Source organism: Hylaeus volcanicus, chromosome 4, assembly GCF_026283585.1.
Source record: "Hylaeus volcanicus isolate JK05 chromosome 4, UHH_iyHylVolc1.0_haploid, whole genome shotgun sequence".
NCBI classification, from domain to species: Eukaryota; Metazoa; Arthropoda; class Insecta; order Hymenoptera; family Colletidae; genus Hylaeus; species Hylaeus volcanicus.
The window spans coordinates 27,429,321-27,452,534 of NC_071979.1; the positions used below are offsets into that span (position 1 = coordinate 27,429,321).

At 43.0% G+C, this 23,214-nt stretch overlaps 1 protein-coding gene, 2 long non-coding RNA genes and 3 other non-coding genes across 11 annotated transcripts; 2 read left to right on the forward strand and 4 right to left on the reverse strand.

The window, feature by feature from the left end:
* Positions 1-643: 643 nt before the first annotated feature.
* Positions 644-3,312, reverse strand: LOC128875038 (uncharacterized). Its single transcript, XR_008456738.1, has 3 exons — positions 3,210-3,312; positions 2,619-2,748; positions 644-1,138 (listed from the first exon to the last, which is right to left on the reverse strand). It is a non-coding gene; the product is annotated as an uncharacterized LOC128875038 (long non-coding RNA).
* On the forward strand, positions 3,084-22,871 carry LOC128875030 (synaptic vesicular amine transporter). Of its 6 annotated transcripts, XM_054120335.1 has the most exons (13): positions 6,742-6,868; positions 13,110-13,265; positions 14,867-15,091; positions 15,209-15,365; positions 15,454-15,596; positions 16,081-16,263; positions 16,334-16,435; positions 16,640-16,814; positions 17,229-17,280; positions 17,413-17,596; positions 17,964-18,097; positions 18,177-18,289; positions 18,380-22,871. In XM_054120335.1, exons 2-12 carry the CDS (start codon positions 13,151-13,153, stop codon positions 18,243-18,245), a joined length of 1,539 nt encoding a protein of 512 aa, XP_053976310.1. In that variant the 5' UTR covers positions 6,742-6,868; positions 13,110-13,150; the 3' UTR covers positions 18,246-18,289; positions 18,380-22,871. The 6 variants fall into 6 exon arrangements, with proteins under 6 accessions (XP_053976306.1, XP_053976308.1, XP_053976310.1 ...); XM_054120331.1 differs by lacking the exon at positions 6,742-6,868 and adding an exon at positions 3,084-3,371 and having other exon boundaries at positions 18,177-22,871; XM_054120333.1 differs by lacking the exon at positions 6,742-6,868 and adding an exon at positions 6,532-6,639 and having other exon boundaries at positions 18,177-22,871.
* On the reverse strand, positions 3,386-15,460 carry LOC128875039 (uncharacterized). The gene is made up of 3 exons (XR_008456739.1): positions 15,360-15,460; positions 4,295-4,558; positions 3,386-3,580 (listed from the first exon to the last, which is right to left on the reverse strand). It is a non-coding gene; the product is annotated as an uncharacterized LOC128875039 (long non-coding RNA).
* Positions 14,455-14,526, reverse strand: Trnaa-cgc (transfer RNA alanine (anticodon CGC)). Its single transcript has one exon. It is a non-coding gene; the product is annotated as a tRNA-Ala (tRNA).
* Trnak-uuu (transfer RNA lysine (anticodon UUU)) lies at positions 16,991-17,063 on the forward strand. Its single transcript has one exon. It is a non-coding gene; the product is annotated as a tRNA-Lys (tRNA).
* Positions 17,678-17,748, reverse strand: Trnag-gcc (transfer RNA glycine (anticodon GCC)). Its single transcript has one exon. It is a non-coding gene; the product is annotated as a tRNA-Gly (tRNA).
* Positions 22,872-23,214: the final 343 nt, after the last annotated feature.

Sequence of the window (23,214 nt, forward strand, 5' to 3'; positions counted from 1 at the left end):
CGCTTCCTCCGATTTACGATGATTTTTCCAGACTGCGACTATGGAAGAAAATACGATACGCGTCTCGAGATCGTTTTGTTCGCGAGAAACGTTCGTCGAACATTGGCTGAAAGATGGAAAACCACGTTCTCGTTCGACGAGGGTGATTTTCGTTTACTTTACTCGTTATCAGCGCGAGACTGCATCCGTGGAACGTTATTGGCCTCCCTATCGATGATCACGTCCGTTGTTCTCGCAGTCTTTCACTTGGCGATATTCGAAATTGTCTTGTAGGCCTGGTAGCGGGCGTGCATCGATTCGTGGATGTTGGAATGGAAGGGGCATTCACTTTGAAGATACTGTATCGTCAAGTATAGTAATTCGAATGCAATGTTAATAGTAATTTTGGTTCGAAACTTGAAGTTTATAAAGTTAGCTCGAGGGCTGCGCGTTCTTACTCGTTGACCAAGGACCTCCTCAATTTTTTATGGGGCGTGGGTGGACCGTGGCCTTCCACGCCACACGTTCCCTGAATTATTCGGCAATTTCGAGTCGAGTGACTTCTTCTGTAATCTCTCCGTCATCGCCATTTCCGTCGCTGGCGCGTACGGATCGTTTCTCATTCTATTTCAGCTTTTTATTCGCTACAGAATATAGAGAAAAACTTTATCCAACTGTTTTATTATTGTCGCTACAAAATTCAAAGCTTAAACATAAAATTCCATCGTCACAGTATCCAAGAAATAACACCAAGCCTCGACCTAGCAATTCCAAGAAGGGAGATGGCTTCGCGACGTTACGCGAGGGAAAAATCGCGACACTTTGAAAGGATTCGACAGTACACGCGTGTCTTTGGGGGTAGAAACGTGGAAACTCGACGAAGATCGAGGAGTGGCGATAGTCTCGCGAAGAAGAGAGCTGGTAAGTGGCCGATGCCACTGGAGGCAATCTTCCCCTCCGCGATCCATCCGTTCCTCCTCGAATTAATTACACGGAAGATGGGTATACCGTGATAGAGGAGTGCCTGCCGTGGACAGGCCAGGATCTTCCGTTCCCCTCTAGCTCGTTCTTGGATATTTTTCGCGATTCTTCTCCTCCGTCGTCGCCATCGTCCGCAAACGCCCTGAAAGGGCTTCGATTCTTGCGGAGGAATCGATTTCTAGAATCAATTGCGAACTTTATAGACAAATTAGTGCCAACGTGGACTATATTAAAAGTCGAAATTTGTAGAATTGGAATATCACAAGTATTTTATACGAAATTCCCCGCCATATTTATCGTTTCATTTTGCTGCGTGAGCCTGGTTTGAGACTCTCCAAGTACAATAACAAAATGGGTATGTAATATTTACAGAAAACAGGAATAGCAGGCAGAATTGTTTTCTCTGTTTTAAAACGAAATTCGACTCCTTGAATTTTAACGACGTCAGAAACGAAAGGGTTAATGCAGATACGCACGGATGACTCCTGCGGAATCGAACCGCTACTCACCACCTGTGGAGCTGAACGAGAAAGCGATATAGAAATTCCAGTCAGGAAGCCGGTTCACTTGTTGATATTAGGAAACTCTAGGGAAAACGCACGAGGTGCAACTTGTTGCTAAACCGGCGCATTTCTCCGATTCTCCGATTCGTGCGTTAAATGTTGATCCGCGTCCCAAAATTGCGAGACACCTGTACAATCTTCGCCAAAAGTGCAGACTAAACGACTCAAAGGCCACAGGAAATACTTAAGTCGAACATTATTTGTATTCCTCTGGCTTTTTACTTCGAAACAAAAATTGACCCGAAGTGGTCAAGTACTATTCGGGCAAAACTACAGAAAGAAAAGATAGAAAAATACAACTTTCACCTCTGGAGCCAAACATGACCGCGCGATACCGGTTCGAAGTTACCCTGGTTGGCCAGCTGGTCCCACACGAACGTTTTTAGTGAAACGATTCGGTTCAGGCGGATCAACCGCGAAGTCGTTGGATAATCACGAAGTGCGTGGGGGGTGGTATTTGGGCGAGTGAACGCCATTAAGATTACGACACGAGGGATGGTGGAAGAATGAGAGATAGCGGTTGGGAAGGGTGCACGGTCCGAGGTCAAAAGGAACGCGAACCACTCCAAGAATTCTCGACACGCGGACTAGGAGCGGGGCTTTATTAAACCGCCTTTTATCACGTTCCAGAAACGGAGCCGACTCTGTCGTCGTTCCAGCCTCTTCCATTGCCCGCGTAAATGTCGAGAAAACGCTATCGATCGACGAACCGAAGGCCGACCAGAGAGACGAGCGCGATACCTCCAGTCTTGGACAAACTCCGTTCGAGAAGGAGTTCGTTCGATCTCGATGAAATCTTCGACCAAGGATCGCTGGCTGGAACTAGGCTAAAATGCATATTTGCATACCTTACAATGGGGGTTGAAAGACCAACGACTATTTGGTTTTTTAATAAGCGGGTTGTGATAAGTTTCCTTCGAGCAAAGAGAATTTCGATGAAATTTTTGAAAAGATCAATTATTCCTCAAACGATAGTATCAGATATACAGTCCGTTATCCTTTGACCCCGCTTTCTTGGATGAAGAGTGTCTATAACACTTTTTTCTACAATAATTCTTCTACCACGTACACTAAACTCTCTTGCATGGTACATACTTATCGGTCTCGTCGCTCCGTGTTCTCTTATCCTTCTATCTTCTGACACCTCCGTTAGCAGTGTTGCAAGACCCGATCGGCTCGAATACCTCGTAGCTACAATCAAACGTAGCCACAACCCCCGAGGTCGCTGAAAAACCAATTATTTCAGAATTTAGAACGCATGTTCCCCTCCTCGACTGCGCCCCTGACTTCATTACAAACACGAAAATCGGTCTTGCTTACCTTTTCTCTAATAATAAGCGAGAGTCGCGACCGAGGGCGACCATAGGGATAAAGTCGGCAGAGATGGGGGTTAAACGCGGAATCCAGAGGGCAGAGAAGCGGAGGGAAACGGGGATCCGTGTAACGTTGAAAGGGGGCGGGAGCAATGGGGAACAGTGGGGGCTTCCGGGGGCGCGATGGACCATGCGCTTTCGTGTTCTGCCGCGGAACTCTGGATCCTCGGAGGATCGAGAAGCGCGGACGGGCAGGACGGGCAGGACGGGCGAAGAAACGACGGAGCGCGGACGCGGATGGGAACACGGACGACGCCGAGCAGAGAGTGCGACGGCCTCGAGCCGGAAAAATCGGGGTGAGATGCGCCCTTACCGCTCTCGTCGCTCTCAATCGGCCGCGGCGCTTCCACCTGGAAGCACGGCTGCTCCTCGTCATCCAGTTTCACGAACCTACCACCGATCCACCGATCGGGACCAAGCTCCATCGACTCTGCGCTCGTCCGACACGCGTCGTCGCTCCGATCTACCATCATAGGTAAGAGAAACCACCTACGACAAAGTCCTCCCTTTGCGTTCGTGTGTTCGTGGGATCGTTTCGCTCCACGACCCTGCAGTGATTTATTTTAACGCTATCGGCTCCTGCCAGGCACCTGTTACCGATTAGTCGATAAATCCGCGCGGTGGACGCCCACCGGTGCTCGAAGCATACGCTTCCGGGGACTCACGTATGCTTGGAGAATTCAGCTAGAACGTTTTACTGGACTGTGATTTATGTTTTTCGTGGTTAATGTTTGGGAAGTTTGCGGAGTACTTTCGGCTGGCTTATCGAAGGAGACCCATGCGTGGGGGCGAAACTTTTGATACCGGATAAACGCTTCTAGCAGGCTATATTATAGGGAATCGAATCTATATTACATAGGTAAACACATTCGCTTTCGAGTTTTAGAAAAGTGAAATGACGAAACGAATTTTAGACTATCTGTGGAAAATGCGTCATATACACATTCTATCGTTTGACTAAATTAAATAATAGTTTTGATATTACCAAATGAATTTTTCGTTATAAATATGTATACGAATAAGCTTATACAAAGATACACTTGGAAATATCAAACCTACCATTTAATTTAAACAAATTTCTTCAAGGACTGACTGTATATCGTACAACACATTTTAGTTTCGTTTCTTTTTGATTCCTCTCTAAACAAGGTATTCACAGAAGCTTCAAATATTCACATTCCATGTTTTAATTTAAAGCATATGGAACACTCGTCATTCCATATCCGTATCCATTTTCCTTTACTCGAATTTCAACTGTTCAGAATTTGAACAGTAGCTAACTCCCGCGAAGAACCATCCACGATCCAGTAGATCCTCGCGATCATCCCCTATGTCGACGCCCTCCTTCGATCTACCAGTGTTACTCAGCCTTCCTTCCTTCCCTTTCCGTTTTCTCACCCCGAAAACCTTGTCCTTTCGAGGGGAGATTCCTTTCCGTTGAATTTCCGCCGCGACCGGCTTGTTCGTAATCGAGATTCGCCGAGTTTGAATTCGTCCTCGAGACCGTACCCTCATTTCCGCGTGTCATTCGCAGCTTCTCTCTCGAATCGTCTGGTCCGTCTTTTCCCTGGAGATCGCTCGACCACGCTCCTCTTGTCGAGAACAAACGGGCATAGCGATGGGGGAAAAGGGCGAAACGTGGCGAGCGAGAGAAAGTTTATTCTGGAAAACGTCAATTTATCGTTTACGACTCGTAGACGGCTCCGGTAATATCTCGTTTTGTATTTAAAACAAAAGGAAATGTCATCGATAGCCGGGGGTTGCTAGCGAATTTGTTTAGGTGGATGAACTCGAAGGTGACGGTTGAGAGAAAAGGGAGGTTGGAAGTTTTGGCTTGCTTGGCGAATTTATAAATGAATGGGGGAATTATTAGCGTAGATAATAGGTGGTTATATCGACAGGGTTGGTTCTGTAGAATTTATGGAAATTGTTTGCATTCAGTTATAGGGGGTTAATTGGTTGCTCTGAACGCTAGTATAGTTAGCAGACGTTGCCAGAATATAGCATCCAAGCATCCAAATATCCAAACATCCAACGTTTCAGGCATCCAATTTTTCAAGCATTCAACTTTTTAAGCATCCAAACATCCAAGCTTCCAATCTCCCTCTCACAAACCTAGTAATCCCAAAAATAAAGAACGCTATTTATCCTCGCTTTATCCTTCCCAATCTCGTGTTTCTGACACGGATTTTGACAAAAAACGCGTCACCGCTGCGTTTACGAGATCCCCGTTTCATGGACGCGCAATAAACGACTCATCTACCCGTCGCGTTTCTTTCCCAGGTCTTTTCTCGCGCGTCCTTTCCCGAGGCTGGAAGGGAGTCTCCGGTATCAAGCTCGCGACGTTAATAGAGCGATCGGTAACAAGGTTATAAAGCAATCTGCATAACCCTGCCCGGTACTTTGCACGAGCTACAGGCTTCTCCTGTACCACTGCGAGCGGTCTCGTAATTACCGGCTATAATACGATTACCCGATCGCCAGACCCGGTAACCGAGAAGGCTCCTTCTCCTTCGGACCACCCTCGCTTTTCGCGTCCTTCTCGTTCCTCGCTCCTTTCCACCCTACCACTCTTCTCTCTTTCCTTTCCATATCCATTTCGGCGATTCTTCTTTCGTACACTCTCATCTTCTTCGAGAGCGAACAATATTCTGTTTGAGCTTGTTCTTCTTGACAGTGTAAGAGATAAACGGAATTTTCTCAAGAAAATTTATGCAAACTGTTTCGTACCGCGTTCTAGGGGATTAATTAGTTGTTACAAATGCTAGCATAGTTTGCAGACGTCCCTACAAAATAGCATCCAGACATTGAGATTCGCACAACTCTCGTATCCACAGCCAACGAGGATCGACCAAGCTTTTCACTGCCATCGCCCTAGGATTCGTGTTCTCATTTGACTCCATCTTCTTGAGCGTAAGAAGCCCAGACGCTACATTTTTTACATAAACAAATCGAAGCTTCCACGCTACCAAGTATCTTACTCACAAATTACTTCGTCCCTTCCAATAAACAAACGTTCCAAGCTTCGAGACGCGTTTACCCAGTGATCCACAGGGTGTACCACCATAGACGTACAAATGCGTCATCCGTAGGTATTTCTATCGAGCCTGATTAATTCGTTTGTAGCGTGATTTATCTAACAACGTCTGGCGTCGGCTGCATCGGCAACGATCGTCGTAGTTCCCCCATGGTACAGGGAAGCTGGCTCGAGACACGAGGCTGGGGCGATCTCGTAAATTCGTTTAAACGGCATCGAACGTCGTAATTTAGTTTCGTGTTCCTGTTTGCATTCAATCGGCTCCTTTCACGGCAGTCGCGCCTCCATTTCCATTTCTCCTCTTCTGCAGCGTCGGTGGATCACGCTGGATATCTAGCGCGCCCGTCGCTGCGAAATTAAGAGGAGGGACCGTCGCGACGTGTCGGTGTCCCCCGACGCAATACCGATGCAACCGTTGATCGATTTTTTCCAGACGACGATTTTCTACCTCGACGACTCGGTACAACTGCTTGTCTGGCCGGGCACGGTCTTATTCTACTATCTGGTCAAAGTTTTTATAAATGCAACTGATTACTCGAATGGGGGATTGGCTAGCCAGGCACGGTTTTATCGTACTTGTTAGTCAGACCAACGCATCGTGAACGCAACTGTTTATTCAAATGGAGGATTGTCTAGCCAGACACGGTCTTATTCTACTTTGTAGTCAGGCCGGTACAACAGCCTGGTACACTTCGTTGATTCAGACGTAAGTGAAGAAACAATTTCTTTGTAGAAAAATAAAATAAAATTCGTGCAACAGAGGCGCGAACTAATTCTGGCTCACTGTGTATCGGCCGATCTCGTAGCTCGCAGATCTGCGGAGCGATTTACGTCACCAGTCGGCCGAGAGTCTTTGTCGTCACGTGTTCGCGTTGTGTCGAACGAGTGCGAAGATAATCCGTCGCGAAAAGCTGTTCCGAAAGACAAACAGAGGGGTATAGCATTCCTTCCAATAAGTACCACGAAAGGCAAAAGTAACGACTATCTTTTCTTCTTTTAAATAGTTGTGGTTCCAGCGTTAATTAAACGAATTGCTAATGTCTTCGAAGTGTCTCCTGTTCATTCAGGCGTAAACACGCGACTGTTACATTCTTATCTTTACGCATTTACAGTTGAATTACGTTGCTAAATTGGAACCTCTAGCAACAATTTGTTCCAAGAATAAAAGTTCCGGAGGATTATCGCGAATCTTGGACCGCGAGCCGTTTATCCTCCACGGGACAACGGAAACGACCAGTCAGCGAATCGATCGCACGTCTAATCGTTTCCTTTGTCGGCCAACTTGTTGAGGCGCGAAGCAACAGTTTGCCTTTTAAACGTGTCTTTTCTCCTCGCCACGGTTCCAACTTGGAACACCCATCCACGGATCCATTGGCTTTTGCCCTTTTCCTATCCAGCCCTTGTCGCATTCAATCTCGATTAATCGACGTTCCACACAGAAATTCGATTTCCAAATACGTACGTAGTCGTGGTCTTCGTCCTCACAAATTCGTCGAGGAGCAGCCACTCGTTCTGGAAACTTTTGCTCCAAGTAGAGGAGCGGACATTGCGTGTAAAGGAGGGAAATATTTGTATTTTAATTGTGAGGTGACATTTTTTTTATTTATAATGGCGATTTTATCCGGGACAGTGTTTTCTAGTGTGTCCGATTCCCTGTAACAGTCAACGGTCATTCCATCGAATGTAAACACACCTGTAAACGACGCAACAATTGCCCAGAGGTGGATTACACACACAGCGTGTAAAGTTTCAAAATATGCGCCTGTGGAAGTCCAGTCGGCGTTCCGCCTGGAACAACCGAAGCCAAGAAAGCTCTCTAGCGAGAACTCTTGGTTGCGAGCCCGCGTTAAAGTTTCGATTTCTCAAAGATACGATTAAGCTATTCACTCGACAGAACCGTGCTGTTCCGGCTGTTCAGTCGCACTAATTGCTTCCCCAAGTTGAAACTAACTTCGCGACTTGTCGAGGATCCGATCCAGTCGGATACCGTAGAGAACTGGTTTTCGCGACACCCTGTAACCGTATTAAAACCATTCTTAGCGGTGATTTGCCGTCTTGTTATGATCTACGCTCGCTCGGCTGTGTTTCGAGACTGGATACAGCTCTTCGAGGTGGGAGACGCGAACAGAATAGGCTTCTGGATAATTTTATTGGATAGTTCAAACCACGAACTATCGCTTTACTTCTTTGTTTATAAGTTAGTGATATTTCAGTGGACACAGTAAGTGACGAAAGAGCTATCGACTTGTAGATATTAAAGAAAGTACACGGAATATTCCAAGTGGCCTCAAACCAGCTGTTCCAGCGCCATTTATAGACTCGTCTGTAGACTCTGAATAGCATTTGCGTATACCGTATATTGATATCGTGTGTTTACGTGCCTCGCGAGGTTGTTCCTCCCCGACACACACAGCGTTAGACGTCTTAACACGTTGAACGCCACGTCACCCATACACATAGGTGACAGAGCGTTCCGCCAAGGAACTTGGACAATTAATTTTAAGAGCTAAATATCTCTAATTGTCCCGCAGACCTTTCTTCTCTGTGACTCGGTCTGGCGATCAACGTGTTAATCCTTGAAATATCGATAGCTCCGCCAGGATTAGAACGTTGAATCGTAATGTCATACGATGCATTAGCATGCAATGCCTCTAATCTTTTAATACCGATTGCAGTGGACCAAAGGAAGCTAAAAATACCGATCATAGTAACGAGCGCACATCGTCCAAGTGTTTTTAGTGCTATTGTGGTAGGATAGGGCGCGATGTAGGAGATTTCGTGAACAATACAAACGCTAGAGTCACGAACGCATCTACGGTTACAGACACCGGTGACCCAGCATACACCCCTGAGAAGCAGATTAGGGATAGAATGCGCGACAATTACGTTAGCCAGACGGAAGAAGCGACCGGTAACCGTGGCGAGTGTCGCGAGTAGGCGAACGGCACGATTCTAAGATAAATCGAGCGGGTTGACGGTGGACACGATTTTTCTATTAGCCTTTCCTCCCCCGCCCCCTTCGACCGCCTCTGGAATATAATCGCGTACGGGTGAAACGAGAAAATGGGCGTGGGAGGACCGCGGCGGGGATAAAAAGGGGATGAGAGCGAGCGAGAGGAATAGAGAGGGTGGAGAGGGTGAAAGGGGGCGGGAACGCGTAACGTACACGTCCATCGAATCGGGATAACGAGGTCGGATGAGTTGCCGGATCCCCGAGTCACTTCATCAACGCGGAGCCAGCTAAACTGTCAATCGCAAAACCACTACCGTGTCAAACCCTTTCGACAGCGCGCGTATCCCTCGATAACGCACTCGAGCCACATCGATTCCAGGCATTACTCGCGACTTATCGAAAATTCACTTCGGCGTTCGAGCACGATCGACGAGTCGACGCGCTCGCGTGGATCTGTCCGCGCGCGAACCTGCCACCGGGGGATTTTTAAACGATCATTGTATGGTTTTTTAGATTGTTACGGGACAGAAAGGGAACAAAAAGGTTCTTTTGAAGTTACCGACTAATGGAACGGAATTTATTTAACGACAGAGTAGCATACGAAATACTGCACGTTTCAACCCTTAAATGCCCAAAGTTTCAAATTCGATACCGGACTTTTAGATCGAATTGTATCATTGCGATCGGTTTGTTTTTAATTGTTCAAATAATAAAGACACTGATATATATGTTTTTAAATGTAATTTGGAAAATCAGGCTTGTAAGCGTTAATACGTTGATCGGCACGTCATCCAGGGTGGGCGAAAGGACTTTTCATTAAAGATCTAAATAAAGTAATTCCGAAGTTGAAGTGTTAATAAAAATAAATCTGAATACGATTCGTGAATTTGGAGAGTTTGAAAAATTAAATAGATAGACCGTCCAATTTTTAATTGCCTCGTGACGAAATTTTAACTTCGTAGAAATATTCACGAGTTTCAACAGAAACTTTTCGCCATTAGACACTCGTGACGCTGTATTGATACGATGGTAGGTCCTCTAGTCGTCTAGATTCACACCTGTGGTTCGCACCTTCCAGGTCGCACCTGTTGGAGAAGGTAACAATCCAAGAGTCCTTCCACGCGGTAGGTTTTCTCTTTTAACCCAGGTCTGTGGAAAACCCGTGAAAATTGAATTCCCGAGGTTGGAGAAGATTGAGGAGGATCGGAGTAGGGAGGAGCAGGTAAAGACTTTTCTCGTAGCAGATAAACGGAATTGCTCGCGGTCATTCTTCGTCGTAATTACCGAACAGATAAGAGAATGAAACACGACGGAAGGAGCAAAAAGCAAAGTATCGAGGGCCGACGAGTGGCAAGAGAAAAATCTTCCTTTCCAGTCTTTTCTGAGAATAATGCACGCACCCAGGGGACCGACCCGGCTTTCAGGAAAATGCTGATTGCTTCCCCCACTGCGTTCTTGTCGATTCTCTTATTCCCCCCCGACTACCCAGCCTTATCAATCTTTGACTCGTCTCTAACAGGCGCCCGCATACTTCCACGGAGCCCACGATACGACGCACGCGTACGAGGATTCCGATTGTTTCTGTCTTTGAAGCACGCCGATGTTACACTTTGGTAGAATTTACACGAATTGATACGAAAAAGAGATCTGATAGAATTACAGTGTACGAAGACGGTAACTATTCTCTCGGAAGAAAAATGTTGTGGTTGACGAGCAAATATTTACACGCCAGAAGTTTCGTACCTAAACAAATCGTACATTTAAACACCGAGGGCTGATAAGAGAAAAAGTTTCCATAAATATCCCTGGCCAGGAACGTTTAACGTTCCAGCTTGTTGGAACCGCGTGAACGCGGGTGTATTCACGCGTACAACTGCACCCCACAGGGGAAGTCGAAGGGTGGATAAACGGAGAGCCCAGTGATTCTTCGTCACTGCACTGGCTGGACAATGGATATGCCGAACTTCTATTTTCCACGGTTTTTTTAAACCTATTACACGATGAAACAGACATTGAACCTACCTTCACCAAAGCCTGAATTTGTGAATTTTAACGAATAAATACACTGAAGCCTGCGTGAATCTTTTCTAACACATTTGTTAGACAAATGTTCGCGTATTTTGCAACGAGATGAATGCGATGGGTTAAATTTGATCAGCCTAATTAAATAATTCGATCCCTCTCCCATTATCGTCCCCTCGTTCGAAGACGAGTGAATTGCGTCGCTAGCTTAGAAACGGTTAAGAACCACTGAGATAGACGGATGGACAGAGTGATGGAGGGGTGTTCACGGTTAGGGCAGGAAGACCGAAGCCAAAGGTGACTTATCTTGCGGAACCAACCCCCGCTGGAGCATTATTCTCGAGACGCGCAAACACCGCATGAGATATTGGAAATATCTGCTTCCAGGTTTCGTTTCCCTCGCGTTCCCTTCCTTTAACTAAAATTGTATCCGAGTTCTTCGATGGAGTTTGCGAAAAGGGAACAAAAAGGAAAAAAAAAAGTGCAGAAAGCGCTTCTTAATAAGCCAGAGAAGGTGGCAGAGGGTCGCGGAATCGTTGTCGAGCGTCGCTTCCGACGGCCTTAATGGTTTCCTATTCACGGGGAGCCTGCGAAAATTAGCTCGCGCTAAAAGCATCGAGTAATCGAGTTATTACGAATAAAAGAGAAGCGGTGAGGGCGTGGGCTGCAGGAATGGTCGCGCGAGAGACCATGGGAGATACCATTAAAAGCGCCTAATTAATGCTGTTAATTCTATAGCCCACCTATCCATCGATACACGGGTGAAATGTCGATAATCGTTCCTCGAACGATCCTACCGCGATGGATCCATGCATTCCATTCGTTCCTATCTATTTCACGCGATCCTCCACTTTACATCCTCCACGTACTTGCATGCATATTCGTATTATATACTAATATACGTGCATTATGTAAAATATTATAACCTTTCTCTAAATTTTCTCGAAGCACGCAATATCTTCACTGCTTTACAGTCGAACAATTAAAGGTGGCCATAAATACTCTGTGTTTATCGAAGAAGTTTGACTAAATGAAATAATAGTATGTATATGAATAACCTTGACATATACTTGGAAACATCAAACCTATCATTTATTTTAAACTTTCTTCGATATACCTACAAGGTACGAATATCTATGGGACCGACTGTATGTCTTTAAAATAAAGTTCAAACATACACCTCCGCTCTTCCGCGACAAAATACACAGACAAGGCTAGAACGAAAATAGCAGCACAGGAATTGGGTTAAGAATCGTCTCGACGATTGCGTCTGTAGTGATTCCAGCTCGCAGGATGGAAAAATTGTCCAAGAAAGCCTAACGACTGTTACTCGAGGAAAAGTGGTCCCAAAATGGCGGAAGTGCGATTGGTGGCGCGATCGAACGCGGTGAAAGCAGCTGTTCCTCCCGTTGGTCCTACCTCGCGTAGGTTCGAGGATCCATTTAACGCCGGCAACGAAAGACTCCAGGCTGACTTCTTTCCGATCGACTGCAAACGTCGAGACACGCCCCGAGAATCGACGAGTCTCGTCTCGGCGAGCTAAAGAGCCCAGGTCGCTTTAATTAAAATAGTCCTCGAGATTTCTCGTGCGAACCTCTGGCAAACGTAGGGCGAGTGCGGGGCACAATGCAGCCAATCCGCTGTCCATTCTGCCCTGATCGATTCCCTCTTGGTAGGGGGCGAGTCATTCTTTTAACTACTCACTCGATTCATCGGGGAACTTCGTTTTGTTGATAAAAAAAATTGTGGTGGAGTTGGAAATTAATTTGGAAATTGCTGGTGGTTTGTTAGCTGAAGAAGGAAGGAGTGTCAGCCGCTGATGTTTGGGTCTTCGTGGTCTCAATGAGGAATTAAGAGATTCTGCGTACAGTCCTATAAGTATTCGTACCCTCTATATTAATTAAAAAAATTTGTCCAAATTAAATGGGCAGGTTTCCGCATCAATTTTTCGTTATAAATATGTACATGCCCTAAAGTTTATTCGCGTGCATATTCATGGTGAAACGTTTATTTGAAAATATTAAGCTCACCATTTAATCTGGACAAATGTGGAATCTTTGAATTATAAGATCTAACCCTCCTCTCGAGACGAGGACATCTAATTTTGCACCTTCCTATCGATCTGTGAATCTCTTCCTCACTTCTTCGCCATTGCTACTAGCTGGAGTCAGTCGCGAACCATCCTTACGTCTGTGTTTTAGGTTACTCGACGTAAGGGTACCCGAGGAAACAGTGAGCGAGGATGGGTGGCGGAGAATGGACCAGTTGGTTGCAAGGATGTCGAGAATCGCGGAGATTGGTCCTCGTGATCGTCGCCATCGCTCTGCTCCTGGACAACATGCTCCTGACTACGGTCGGTGAGTAAAACGCTACAAAAATAATCATAGCTTACGTTTTGGACCCACTAGAACCCTGAAGAGAATGTCTCTGAATAAAATTCAACTTCAGCTATGAAAATCTTTGAAGATACCAACTTCTACTGTCTCTCAGGATTTCCTACCAATATATTAGATCAATGGCATTACCAACTGCCAAATGGCATTCAAATGAAATTTACAGAAGGAGAAACAGTTAGTTTTATCGGCATCGTATCTCGCAGCTTCTTGCAGTGGTTCACAGCGAACATCGCTATCGTTGGTTATAGATTCTAGGGGTAGTTCACCCCGAAAATCGCTACCATTCGTCATATCTCCCATGGTAGCCGACTGTGACCACTTTGCCGCTCTCGGAGTCGATCAAAATTCTGATTGCGAGTCCCAGGACGTTGAGGAAAGCGTTTACGACGCTAGAGTGTTCGACTGTAACCGAGCTGCTGGCCACTCGTATTTTCCAGCTTTTAACTTCTCCCTCTCGGACGGCTGTGTTCCGTGCTTTGATTTCTTTCACCGTGACGGTAAGATGTTTAATTCACGAGGCACGGGTTATCGTGGGGTCCCTCTGGAAGCGTCGGGAACACAATATACGCCAGGGGACGACCGACGCGTTCTGGCAATCCGGATAAGTGGTCATACATTTATGGAGCGTATACGAAACAGCTTTTCAGCTTATGCGCGCTAACGAATCACGAGATGCGCTTTCGGTTGAACGATCGTGGATCTTTCTTTCCCATCCGAACGCGTATCCGACTTTCGACAGGACTCGTTTTCATCTGTGCTTTTCCTAGCATTCGGTCCTGACGACCATCTTCTTAAGGTTAAGAAGATCTTGTCAAAAGTTCAACAACACGAGCGCATTTCTAATTCAAAGGAATTCAAAAATAAAACGAGTACTCTTTTTACTTTGAAACTTTAGTAATTTTAATTTGCCAACAAGATTATTACTTTGTTTCGCCGTATATGTTTTCATGTATTTTCTAATCGATTTTATCGCATTTAGTCACCACTCGATTTGAAAATCGAGGGGCCAGACCTCGAAACGTAAAATAAATACCAGAATCAGCTTCGTAAGCATTTTGATTTCGCTTAAAATGGTGCTGTATGCACTGTGCTCTCTGATCCGACGAATAGAGAAGAAATAAAATGAAAAGAACAAAAAGTAGATTTCGTTTGGAGGTGCTGGGATTTGAACCCAGGACTTTCAGCATGCGAAGCAGACACTCTACCACTGAGTTACACCCCCACGGTGAAAGCAGAGTTTGCACAATAGCTACTTCTCCTATCGGGAAACGTACGTTTACTGTCGAGTAATCGATGATTACAGTTCATCTGTAAACTTTGCAAACTAATACTGTAATTGTTTCGGATACTGTGAGAAATCGATAAAAACAAATATTCTGTACAAATGGTCTCGTTACTGGAAATTCTTTTTAGAAGAAATTTATGGTAAGATTTTCATTCGAAGAACATAAATGAATTGAAATGAACGAAAATTATTCCAGGATTAAAGAAAATTGAGAAACGATGGTCCGAAGATAGAATTGTTGTCGGGTAGAGGTTCGTATTAATCATGCTCTTTGCAGTGCCCATTATACCGGAATTTCTGTACGACATCAAGCACCCTAACTCGACCCTGAGCCAGCACCTCGAATCGAGTGGTCCTGCTCGAACGACCACGATGAAGACCACGACAAGTACCACCAGCAGCATAACCACGACTCCAAAATGTCCTTGTGCCCCGAACAGATCAAGCGATGCTCAACTGGAGTTCATTTACGCCAGCACCCTATCTACCATCGATCTTCCTGGTAAGAGGGATCTTCGAAATATTCATCCATCGTTGGCGATTCGACCAACTATAGCGTACTCCTTTAGAGGCTTTTTTCTGAATCATGCATCCCATTCGTTTCTATTATTCGTCGCAGAGAACCCGGTCGACAATGGGAGTTTAGCAGAGTTAAAGGAAAAGGAGCAGAGACATCGTGAATTATTGGAGGAAACTGTCGCGGTTGGGGTAATGTTCGCATCGAAAGCTTTCGTACAGCTCTTGGCCAATCCTATCGTTGGCCCACTTACCCACAAGTAAGCTATCTCTTCTAGAGGAGATGTAAGATCATCGTCTCCGTTCCCAATGAGAATATTCCAGTAATCGTCGCGTTTGCTTTTCCAGAATTGGTTACAGCATCCCCATGTTTACTGGATTCATCATTATGTTCCTTTCCACGCTGATATTCGCGTTTGGACGAAGCTACGGTATTCTTTTCTTGGCAAGGGCGCTGCAGGGAATCGGATCATCGTGCTCCAGCGTTTCAGGTAGTTTACTTTAAACGGTAATAATTAGACTGCAAATTTTATGCAATTATGATACAAACTAACATGGTAAACGTAACCAAATGGTACACTCACTTATGTAAAACTAAATAACAATATTATTATACGAATCGTAGAATATATTCAACATACAGTCAGTCCCATAAGTATTCGTACCTTTTATATTCATTGAAAAAGTTTGTCTCAATTAAATGATAGCTTTGATGTTCCCAAATAAATATTCATTATAAACATATATATGTGAAAAGTTTGTTCGTGTAAATATTTATTATGAAACACTTATTTGGTAACATTAAAGTGATAATTTAATTTAGACAAATTTCTTCGATAGACGTAGAGGGTACAAATACTTATAGGACTGTCTGTATATGATGTATATTTTATGTACGATTTCTATGATGTTGTGCATAAATGCATAAAATTCGTAGCCTAGCAATAATTCAAACAAACGAGCATCTTTGTGCAGGTATGGGTATGCTGGCCGAGAGATATCAAGACGATAAGGAACGTGGAAACGCGATGGGTATCGCGTTGGGTGGTTTGGCCCTCGGTGTTCTCATTGGTCCACCCTTTGGCGGGGTCATGTACGAGTTCGTTGGGAAATCTGCTCCGTTCTTGATACTTTCCGCATTGGCTCTTGGCGACGGAAGTAAGTAGTTAGTTTTCGTCACACATAATTAATGTCACGCGCTCTTATCGAGCCTTTTTTATCGTCCCAGTTCTGCAACTTCTGGTGCTACAACCGTCCGTCGTTTATACCGAAGCAGATCCGCCATCTTTGAAGTCGTTGGTCACTGATCCTTACATCGTGCTGGCTGCTGGTACGTATATATCGAAACGATGCTTGGCGTGAGCAAATTATTGTAAGGTAAATTCGTTGCAAGCGTTTTTAATTGTATCATTTTATTTTGGTCTTGTTGAGAAACAAAGCGACGAACGATTCATTTTAAAGATGTGATATGCTTTGTATTCCGCCAAGTGAAACGTGTATTGTTTCACGGAATAATGAAACTCTGTCTCTGTAGGTGCCATCACGTTCGCCAACATGGGTATCGCTATGCTGGAGCCTAGCCTCCCGATTTGGATGATGGACACGATGGGTGCGAGCAGATGGAAACAGGGCGCCACGTTTTTACCAGCGAGCATCAGCTACTTGATCGGTACCAATCTTTTTGGACCACTTGGGCACAGGATGGGCAGGTCAGTAAAACATCCAAGTGATTTTTTAAAATACAAAAATATTCATTCGTAGCAAAAAATTGCGGAAATTGATCGAGCTTTGTCATTTTGTTAGTGAACAACATTGTTTATATTAATAAAATTGACCGCTATGCCGCGGTGATGGGTAATGGTCAATTACAAGGCGCTCATGCATGGCCTGGATAGCTCAGTCGGTAGAGCATCAGACTTTTAATCTGAGGGTCCAGGGTTCGAGTCCCTGTTCGGGCGTTTTCTTTTTTATTTACAATAAAATATTTCCTATAGTACTCTTTCACATTCGTACGAACATTATTGCGAATGCAACCTGTGGAGAATTACAATTAACACAGTTACATTAAAATATACACAAATAGAATTTTAACAGAATATACTTTATTCATTTTTGTGTTCCAGGTGGTTGGCTTCCTTGATCGGACTTGTCGTCATTGGTATTTGTCTGATGTGTGTAAGTATTCGTGAATGTAACGCGTGAAAAATCACGTCGTTGTAATCATTGCAAATAAATTGTCGCTTATTTTTCGAATAAAATTACGGCCGTCTCCGTTTTATAATTTTAAACACCACAACTATTTCACAGATACCACTGGCAAGGAGTATCGATCACTTGATCGTACCCAACGCTGGCTTGGGATTCGCTATCGGCATGGTTGACAGTTCGATGATGCCCGAATTAGGTTACTTGGTGGACATAAGGCACAGTGCTGTTTACGGAAGCGTTTATGCCATTGGAGACGTTGCATTCTGTTTAGGTTTTGCTATCGGTAAGTATTCATAAATATTACTCGTGCATTCGTGTATATTATGTCATTCAACGAGAAAGAAAAGAAAAAAAAAATAATACTTGCATCGGCCGGGAATCGAACCCGGGCCGCCCGCGTGGCAGGCGAGCATTCTACCACTGAACCACCGATGCTTCTTGGAGGAATTACTAACAGGCTAGAACTACAATCTGCTTGAATGTCATCATTAAATTACATGCAGAATATATGAATGGCTTAAACGACAGATATCGTGTACATTTATGTTGAACCAGAATTTCAAAAATAATTATTCAAGAGAATATTAGTAAATAACGGTACAATATTTAACCAAGTAGACTATTACATCTATCCATCTATCGTTCTTTAGGACCTGCATTAAGCGGTACATTGGTCAACACAATCGGTTTCGAATGGATGTTATTTGGAATCGCTATTCTCAACTTTCTTTACGCTCCTCTGATGTACTTTTTGAGAGCACCACCAACGAAGGAGGAGAAGAAGGTAATTAGTTTAGTCATTCGCGCAATGCATGAAACATCGGTACCGTTAACCCCTATGTTTACCATTCGTTACGTTTCAGTCGCTAATCATTGGCGAGAAATCTTCTGTGCGCTACGTAACGTACCAGAACGAAGAAGAGGAGCAATAAACTAACCTGGGACGCTCTTCTCGTCGATCAGTTTTCCGTTCATGGTATTCTTCACACGATGGAACAACGAGTTAAATATAATTAGCGATCCCCATCCGCAACCTGCCTCAAGATACATCTTTTTTTTTTTATAGGTTATGTGTATCTTCTCGGGGAAATTAGCGATACCGTAAGACGACAGAAAATGTTGTCCTTGCTCTTGACACTCTATGTTTAGAACAGTGACGCTCATTTGCACCAGTGTTTCTCAAACTGGGGTTCACAAATTAAAAAAAAATGCATATTATAAGCATACTAGTTTAATAAAAAAGCTGTTTTATAAGTGTTAAAAAGCTCCATAGATTCTTACAATTTTATCTGGAAGTCAGGTAATAAGTAATTTTTGTTACATTCATTTCTGTGCAGTAAATTAGTTGTACAACTTCGATTAAAAAGTATTCTTCTTAAAAGCCTTTAAAGTATATTAAAAATATAACAATTCAAATGTATCCTAGGGAGTTTGAGAAACACTGTCACTTATATCGCGGGATATCAAACGCTTGACAAACACGCGATCATCTCGACGGAACGAATGATCGACTTTCTCTTTATCCTCGATGTTCGAAGCACGCATTGGCACATCCAACGATCTTTCGAACTCCCAAGATAAAGGAGAAGCACGCTGTACGAGGATAAAACTTTCTGAAATTCGCGCGCGCGCGATAAATAGGCGTTTAATTACTTCCTTAGCTAATGAAAATTGTATATACACACGTATATGTACTTGTAGCAGTAGATCGAAAGAATAAGTGTGTGCGTTCAAAGAAATTGTACGCATCGGCATGTATAGAATAAGTGCATTTGATTTGCATCGATCAATCGATAAAGATGTATACGTAGCTTGTACACCGCGATCGGTCGGTAATTTATTCGTTAGTTCGTGAACCGTAAACCGTGCGAAATCTTCAGCCGCTCGTGACGAAAAAATATTAACAAAATTACAAAATTTTTTTACGGAGAACCGCCTGATTTGGATTCCCTGAATGGCTGCAGGGAAACCGACCGCCAAAACAGCGATCAGGTGTCATGAAGAGTTCTCCAAAATTTGTCGAGTCGATTCTATTCGATAGTCGGTAAAAAAGAGTATACCGACATGTTGAACCAAGTAGTGACAGCTGAAGAGAATTTGCAATCTTTATCCTTAGTAGGTAATTAAGAAAAAACCGATTTCAATATTCTCTAGACGGTATACCTATATATGTATACATGTATAAAAGAAAAGCTGTTGTGTTATTACTACGCGGTAAACGATAGGATTGCCACAAGTTTAAATTCAAATGAAATATTTACGATTATATATATGAATTTATCGCACTCTGTATGGTATATACACTGATGAAAATATCCACTGAGAGTCTTATTAGTGTACAATTCTGTTTATGAGATGCCAAGGGTCCTATGCCCTAAGCTTATAAATATACGTACATGCATACACGCACGTAGGGCTTTAGTCTCTCAGAAACAGAATTGGCCTATTTTACACTTATCAATATGCGGCAATCCTGATAAATCGGTGAATAGGTTAGCGTCGTAGCGTTCGTAGGATTAGCAAATCATACGATAAACTGTGTGAATTCGCGGCGGGAAACTCTACCTTCAATATTCTTTGTTCCGTGTTGGTTCTCTTAAAAATATTTATAAAGGAGATACACGCATAGAAACGCGTTACGCGTATTCGTGTTCCAGTAATAGTTCCGTAAGCATGGTAGCTTAAATAGAACAGTTGCGTATAAACAAATTCTATAACCTCAAAAGTAGGCTGATTGTATTCGTTGTTCGGTTCGAGGAACAAAGGCCGTGTATGTGTATACAACCAGGTCCTAAGCTACTGCAAATGTACGTGAAAATAATTTTTAAGGAAAGAAGCAGCATTATTGTATTGTTTCGACAAAGGTGCTAATAATACATACTCGTGCGAGCATACTCGATATAAATACTAAATGCACTCGTGCAACATAAATATATGATACTATAATTAAGCGAAATTATATTTGTGGTAGAATCGTAGAAACTTTGAATTTCAATCTGTAGTATACTAAGAGATGTATAATAGAGTAGATTAGAATAAAGCGGAGATCCATCGGAATTTTCTCATAAGATTGGCGGTTCTATTGAATTCAGAGACGAACAAGATTATCTAGATGAAATTTTTTAGTAAGACATAAAAGATGGAGAATTTATTTGGATTATAGAGTGAAATTATATTTCATGGCGAATACAAATTTGACTGTTCGAGTAAACAAATTTTATCCATCTCTGATTGAATCCAACCAAGTTGCATTTGAACAAATATTTTAACCGTTCGAAACCACTTATGTGAATCGAAATTTTCAAAATGAAGAACATGTACCACCAGATTGATAAAGAAGAGAACAACAAGACAGTAATGTAGCTAGATGCTAGAGGGAGCTATTCTTCTTTCTTTTTGAGCGGATAAAATATTTGGCACTAACTTCAGTGGCGTAGCCAGCAAGTTGGAACGAATTAGTTGGAAGTTTTTCGAGTGGATATACATGTACAGCTTTCCATTTCGAATTCTATGAAATCCAAGAGGTTGTGTCACATGGCATACCTACTCCCGGTAAAAAACGCGAGTCAATTCGATTTGCAAATTCTTAACGAACGCTCGCCGCAACCGTATATATTTAAGAAGGAGCATCGCGTCACATGAAAGGGAAATATAAAAATCTAAAGCGAATTTCAGAACCGATCGTTTCGAGAAATCAGTGTCGTCATATTATAGGGGGTAAAGAATCGCAATCAAGAATCGACGAATCGCCATCGTTGCATCGTCATAGTGTAACTGCTATCCATTATGTGTACCGTACGATGTAAACGCATTAAGGATCGTTCAGATTTCTGTACATATAGAGGACGTACCATATGTGTATTTAAGATGCAATTATAGCGAAATCGTAGCTACACCAACTTTTCAAGTCAACTTTATCGTTGGTCGATGACGCTTCGCCCGGTTTCTCGCTACTTTTTGCTGAAGGCAGACCGTTATCAAATCATCCTTTATATTTTTAATATATTCCCGTTTGATTGTCGAAGTTCGAGCGTTTAAATTCGTTTAAAGGGAAATGTTTGAAAATAATTCGCGTCAAGCCCCGATAAGCCTAGTTTCACCACTGGTTGTGCAGCCTGTGGCTTACTTTACGCATGCGTATAATATAATGCACTCACCCCGAAGCATTAGCTGCAGGCTGTTGTCGATCTGTCTGCATTGCTGGTGAAATCGAAACGATCTTTTTGGAGAAAAGATGTCACTGATCAATAATTATGCTCAAACGAACACGATCGAATGATGGCATCGATTTAGAACTAACTCGCAAAATCGACCGTAATCGTTAATCGATATTTTTGGCGACTGTGGCGAACATCGAAAAATGATTCTTTTTCGACACTTTATAATTCGATGCATCGAATATAGAAAACGTTATGATCAACTGAGTTCTACAAATATCTTCGCTTTTCAAATTTGAACGAATACAAGTATAACAAATTAAAAAGAACTTGCGGGTCTGGGTTAGATTACACTGCACACTATTAAATTTCCATGGCTGGATCGACGTTGAATTATTTTTCGATGCATTGGCCATACTCCAAAAATTGTCTATGCTTCGTCTTCTATTTTTGTCTAACCTTTCGCGCGGGAATTCATCAGCCATATTGTTATATCGAGCTCCGATCGTGATCCAGTTGTACGCGAGCAGGACGCTAAGCTTTTCGATGTATCTTCGTGCCGCGTTTAAAAAAACAATTGAAAACAAAATCTTAGCGAATAATTCGTCGATGGCTGCTATTGTGAACAGACAATAAGCAACGATGACGGAGACGAACGATCGTTTTCACGTTATTATATACTTCGATATGCGTTCACGTCGATGAACTGCGCGTTCTCGATCGATCGCTTTCGAACTTTGAGATCGATAGACGACGGAAAGACTTGAATTTAGTTACGTCAAAGAACGAACAAACGAACGTTAACCAATTCTATCTATGCGTACGCATAATTTTATCTACGAGTACTGTTCTTATCTGAAAAGAAAAATCCTACAAGTTATGGGAAACGTTTTTCTTCTCAGAAGACCACAGAACATTTTTGAACGCAATATTTTCTTGTATCCAATGATTGTTACGTAAATATTTAACCAGCTGGTGTATGGGTCCGACATTTAATGCCTGTGTAGTTGTTGAAAAACAGCGAGATTTGAGGGAAAAAATAAAGGTAGTCCTTATTAAATTGTATGGTGTGTGTATGTGTGTGAGTATGAATTATATAAACCTGCATAAATGCAGATGAAAGATGCAAATCTGCGAAGGTAAATCACTTTGGAAAGAAATTTCGAACGAGTCGGCTCTGAAAATCGTGGATTTTTTGCCCATTATATATCGATCAACGTTCGAACGATGCTCCAAATAACGATTTAAACTCATATCTAAAGATTGATCCTGATTACTACGATCAAACTTGTTCTATCGAATTAATCATTACTCGACGTTACTTGTTACTTACAAGCATGATCTGTTTATGTGTGTATTGTTCAATATCGTGTAACAAATAAATGTACGTGTTCAACGTGATGGAAATCATATGATCTGCATGAACTTTCAAGTAAAGGATTATCTTTCGTGTAATTGCGATCGTTGAGCGATTCATTCTCCCATTCGTGTAATATATTAATTACATTACGATTTACTGATACAATAAATACACAATAGTTCGTTTATTTATTCTCTAAATATTCAGGGTAGAAAAATATCTCGTTAAAAGGACACGCATCGGTAACTGTTACGCGGGAACTCTTCGTCAAATGAAAAATTAAACGTCTAGTTGCGAACGTAAGAATGCAAATACGATTTCAACTGAATACATACGATGTATGTACACCGATACAAATTGCGTGAGTCATGTATCGTCAGTGAT